Genomic DNA, 6,055 nt, shown 5'->3' on the forward strand with positions numbered 1-6,055 from the left:
GCATCAAAGTGTGCTTCTATGGACTGAGGAAGGCAAGCCTGAAATTGTCAAAGCAGATTCGAATCTTTATGTCGAACAAATGCATGCCGATTTTAGGACATATAATCACAAGCTGAAGCCTTTAAATGTTGATCGATCTCTGAATCCTTACAATTGTGAAGGTTGTTATTTGACTTCGGAAGGACTGTCGGTGAAGTTGCGCTACCCAGACATGCCCTATGAACCAACAGGTTGGGATTGTGATTCTTGAAGGCCTCGAAGACTGAACCATGGACCATGTTGAGGAAGTTTCTGATTACCTAGTAACTTTGCATAATTATTTAAATAATTTTCAAGCTTTAGAAAATAAAGATGATTCTTCTGATAAAGTTGAATCAGATAGGATTAATAGATTTGTTAGTAGTAATATGTTTGATTCGACACCTCTAGTCGAATGTAGTAATGATCTACTTGTAATTTGTAATGAAGTTAACGATATGAGTCGGACTGCTGATTTAATAGAAGAGGCTCATTGTTTAGAGAATAAAAGTTATGATGCAAAGATCAAAGATCAAGTTTCTACTCTTTCTCATGATGTTATTGATTTTACTTTTGATTGTATTTATGATTTGGAACCTTTGGGATTTGAAAAATGTACAACTGAAGATGATCATTATAAGGGGTTTGAATCTCAAGATCCTTTAGAAGAAGTTAATTTGGGTACTCATGATGATGTTCGAATTACATATATTTGTAAAGATCTTATTAATCCTTTTCGAACTAATCTTATCGATTTGTTACATGAGTTTAAGGATTGTTTTGCATGGAACTACCATGAAATGCCTGGTCTTGATTGATTGTTAGTAGAACATTGATTAGCATTGAAACCTAATGCTCGACCCGTGAAACAAACCCCTAGACATTTTGCTCCTGAAATCAATGTGAAAATTAAGGAAGAGATAGAACGCTTGATTAAAGCCAAATTTATTCGAACCGCTCGTTATGTAGAGTGGGTGTCGAATATAGTTCCAGTGATGAAGAAAAATAGAAAATTGAGGGTGTGTATCGATTTTCGAGATTTGAACAATGCTACTCCAAAGGATGAGTATTTCATGCCAATTGCAGATATGTTAATCGATTCTACAACAGAAAACGAAATCCTAAGCTTCATGGATGGTTATTCTGGATATAACCAAATTTTTATTGTGGAGGATGATGTGGCCAAAACTGCTTTCCGTTGTCCTGGGGCGTTAGGTACATATGAATGGGTGGTTATGCCTTTTGGTTTGAAAAATGCTGGAGCAACATATCAACGAGCAATGAATGCCATTTTCCATGAGTTTATTGAAAAATTTATGGAAGTGTATATTGATGACGTAATGGTCAAATCCATTTCTGTAAATCAACATATAGACCACTTAAGAAAAGCATTCTTGACTATGAGGAAAAAAGGATTGAAAATGAATCCTTTGAAGTGTGCTTTTGGTGTATCGGCAAAAAATTTCTTAGGCTTTGTCGTTCATAAAAAGGGGATAGCTATCGATAAGAATAAAGCAGATGCAATATTAGATTTGTCTGCACCCAAATCGAAAAAAGAAGTACAATCGTTTTTGGGGAAAATTAATTATCTTCGAAGGTTCATTTTGAATCTTTCAGATCGAACTAGGGTGTTTGCGCCTCTAGTAAGATTAAAGAATGGTTCAAAATTTGAATGGACTACAGAACATTAGTCATCATTCAACTCGATCAAAACTTATTTGGCCAAAGCCCCGGTTATGGCGAATGTTCGTTGATGAGCGGATAATTTATACGCTTTTTGGCATTATTTTTAGTATATTTTTAGTAGGATCTAGTTATTTTTAGGGATATTTTTATTAGTTTTTATGCTAAATTCACATTTCTAGATATTACTATGATTTTGTGTGTTTTTCTGTGATTTCAGGTATTTTCTGGCTGAAATTGAGGGACTTGAGCAAAAATCAGATTCAGAGGTTGAAGAAGGACTGCTGATGCTGTTGGATTCTGACCTCCCTACACTCAAAGTGGATTTTCTGGAGCTACAGAACTCAAAATGGCGCACTTTCAATTGCGTTGGAAAGTATACATCTAGGGCTTTCCAGAAATGTATAATAGTTCATACTTTGGCCGAGTTTAGACGACGCAAATTGGCATTGAATGCCAGTTCTACGCTGCAGTCTGGAGTTAAACGCCAGAAACACGTCACGAACCAGAGTTGAACGCCAAAAACACGTTACAACTTGGCGTTCAACTCCAGAAAGAGCCTCTGCACGTGTAACATTCAAGCTCAGCCCAAGCACACACCAAGTGGGCCCCGGAAGTGGATTTATGCATCAATTACTTATCTCTATAAACCCTAGTAACTAGTTTAGTATAAATAGGACTTTTTACTATTGTATTAGACATCTTATGATCTTCGGATCATCTTATGATTTTTAGTTCATCTTTGGATCATATTGATCACGTTTTTGGGGCTGGCCTCTCGGCCATGCCTGAACCTTTCACTTATGTATTTTCAAACAGTAGAGTTTCTGCACTCTATAGATTAAAGTGTGGAGCTCTGCTATTCCTCATGATTTAATGCAAAGTACTACTATTTTCTATTCAATTCAACTTATTCCGCTTCTAAGATATTCATTCGCACTTCAACATGAATGTGATGAATGTGACAATCATCATCATTCCCTATGAACGTGTGCCTGACAACCACTTCCGTTCTACCTTTGATTGAATGAGTATCTCTTGATTGGATGAAGACAGCAGGAAAGCAGAAGTTCAGAGGGATGAAAGCATCTCTATACCTTTATCTGAAATTCTCACCAATGATATACATAAGTATTTCTATCTTTATTCTCTGTTTATTTATTATTATTTTCGAAAACTCCATAACCATTTTATATCCGCCTGACTGAGATCTACAAGATGACCATAGTTTGCTTCATACCATCAATCTCCGTGGGATCGACCCTTACTCACGTAAGATTTATTACTTGGACGACCCAGTGCACTTGCTGGTTAGTTGTATCGAAGTTGTGAATGAAAAATAATTTATTAAGGCGTGCGTACAGAGTTTTTGGTGCCGTTGCCTGAGATCATAATTTCGTGCACCATTCGTCCATTTGAGCCTTTAAAATTATACATTGCAGCATCTGAGAATTCGATTGGATGTATGTTAGCCCAAGATGATGAGAATGGGCATGAGCGCACAGTTTATTACCTTAGTCGAGTCCTAACTGATATCGAAACAAAGTATTCACCGACTAAAAAATTATGTTTGTCATTATATCATGCTTGTATGAAATTAAAGTGTTATATGGTGGCTAAATCGGTAAAGATGATAGCGCAGACTGATGTTGTTAAGTATATGCTTAGTTTCCCTATGTTAAGGGGGCATTTGGGAAAATAGATGTTAGCATTAACAGAATTCGATTTGCAATATGTCCCAGCGAAAGCTGTTAAAGGACAGGTCATTGCAGACTTTCTTGTGGATAATTCGAAAGGTCTGAATGACCAGGGGGCATATATTATTGATATAGAGGTCAATTATTGGAAATTGTATTTTGATGGATCTAAGCACAAAGATGGTGCATGGGTTGGAATCCTTATTATTTCACCTGAGGGTGTTCCATCAGAATTTTTGTTTGAATTAAAGTATCCTTGCTCTAATAATGTCGCTGAATATGAGGTTTTAATTTTAGGTCTCGAAATTTTAATTGACAAAGGAGCTTTAGAGGTTCAAATTCTAGGAGATTCACAGTTGGTTTTAAAGCAGTTATCAAAGGAGTTTAAATGTAACAATGAAATGTTACAGAAATATTTAGTAACTGCTTGGGAGATATTAACTTCTTTTCAGAAGGTTTCTTTGGTACATATCCCTAGAATTTGTAATGAAATTGCTAATGAATTGGCCCAAATTGCTTCAAGATATCGGGTTAGCCCGGAAACTATTAGAAAATTTTCTAGTATCCATCAAATTTTAGTGCCAGCAAGTGAAAGAGAAGTGCTGTGTATGGATGAATGGGAGGATTCTGATTGGAGAAAGCTTATTGCTCAGTATTTGAAAGATCCCAATACTATAGTTGATAGAAAAATAAAGTTACGGGCAATGAACTTTGTTTTATTGGCTGATGAGTTGTATAAAAAAGGGATTGATGGAAGTTTGTCGAGATGTTTAGGTCGAGAAGATCAGAATGTTGCTCTGAGCGAGGTTCATAATGGAATTTGTGGTGCTCATCAGGTAGAAAGGAAAATGAGATGGGTGTTATATCGAAATCATATAAATTGGTCGTCTATGATAAAAGATTGTATTGATTATGTAAAAGCATGTCAGGAATGTCAGAAACATGGCTCGATACAACAAATCCCGGCAGCTGAGTTACATTCGATAATAAAGCCATGGCCATTTAGAGGTTGGGCTTTGGATCTAATTGGCTTGATTCATCCTCCTTCATCAAGACAACACAAGTTTATCTTAGTGGCTATTGATTATTTTACGAAGTGGGTTGAGGCTATTCCGTTAGTAGAAGCTGGGCAAACTGAGATAATTGACTTTATTGAAGAAAATATTATCCATCGATTTGGAATTCCTCAGACATTAAGTACTGACCAAGGAACTATGTTTACTGGTCAAAGAATTAAAAACTTTGCAGCTTCGAGGAATATTAATATGGTTACTTCGACTCCTTATTATGCACAAGCTAATGGCCAAGTTGAAGCAGCAAACAAGATATTGATAGGCTTGATTAAAAATCATATTGGGAATAGGCCTCGAACATGGCATGAGACTTTAAGTCAAGTGTTATGGGCTTATCGAAATTCACCAAGAGGTTCGACAGGAACCTCACTTTATAAATTGGTGTATGACCATGATGCAGTATTACCATTGGAAATTAATTTGAATACCTTGAGGGTATCGAAACAAAACAATTTGGCGGTCGATGATTATTGGAATGCAATGTTTGACGAGTTAAATGAGTTAGATTCAGAGCGAATCTTAGCACTAGAGAATATAATTCGACAGAAAGAAAGTATTGCTCGAAGTTATAATCGTCGAATTTTTAGAAAATCTTTTTAGACAGGCGATTTGGTTTTGAAAGTTATTTTACCAATGGAAAAGAAATCGAGATTTCTTGGTAAGTGGTCCCATAGTTGGGAAGGTCCCTTTCAAGTGATAGGGACATATTCTGGAAATCCTTATCAAATTAAAGATATCGAGTCAGGAAAGGTGATTAGCTCAATTAATGGAAGATATTTAAAACTTTTCTATTGTTGCCAAACATAGAAAATTCAGCATGCATAAAGTTTAAAAGAGACAAAAGTCATTACAAAATAAAAGGAAAAGTTTAAGGCGCCAATAATTTAGCCAGAACAGAGCACAGTTTTGTCCTTTTGTTTTCCAGAGTTGTGAACATCCCCGTTTGTTTAGATTTATCAGTTTGGATCTCCTCAAGCTGTTGTTCGACTTTCTTTCGCTCAGTGTCAATCAAGACAAATTGTTGGATAAGGAGATGTTGTTCTTGCTGAGCTGCAACCAACGGTCTAGCCAAGGTGGTCCGATTTTGGCGTAGAGTAGTGAGTTGTTCTTGAATTAGAGCCAATTCTGTTTCGAGCCTTACTTCTTCTTGGTCATGAAAGCCTTGGACAGAAATAGCACGGGCAATCTTTAAATCAAACTCGTCACGAGCAGCTTTGATTGGTTGAGCAATTGCTTGGTAATTTTCAATTCTGGATACAGCTGTGGCTTCTTGATTTTCAATTTCTTGGAATTGAAAATGGAATGCGACACTTTCTTCGATGAGTTGTTTAAATCCTCGAATTAAATCAAAATTGGGAATGTTGGTTGGGAGTTCAAAAGAGGAGCTTAAAAGAGAGGTTAAAAGTTTATTAAGGATTGGGTCATTAACCCATGTGGCAGGAGGATGATCCAAGAGCTTGATGAGTGATCGAAGTTGTTCCCGAGTATCAGGATCCAATTCGATTGGAAGTCTTGTAGAAACTGGACTTGAGATGACTGGAACAGGTATTGGCACTTTGGTTCCCTGAATGATTTTATTCAAAA

General features: G+C 36.4%; 1 protein-coding gene across 1 annotated transcript; it reads left to right on the forward strand.

Annotated features, from left to right (window-relative positions):
* LOC107615769 lies at positions 3,404 to 5,071 on the forward strand. Its single transcript, XM_016317803.1, has one exon. The coding sequence runs from the start codon at positions 3,404 to 3,406 to the stop codon at positions 5,069 to 5,071; it is 1,668 nt and encodes a 555-aa protein (XP_016173289.1).

Source organism: Arachis ipaensis, chromosome B09 (genome assembly GCF_000816755.2).
Source record: "Arachis ipaensis cultivar K30076 chromosome B09, Araip1.1, whole genome shotgun sequence".
Lineage (NCBI taxonomy): Eukaryota > Viridiplantae > Streptophyta > Magnoliopsida > Fabales > Fabaceae > Arachis > Arachis ipaensis.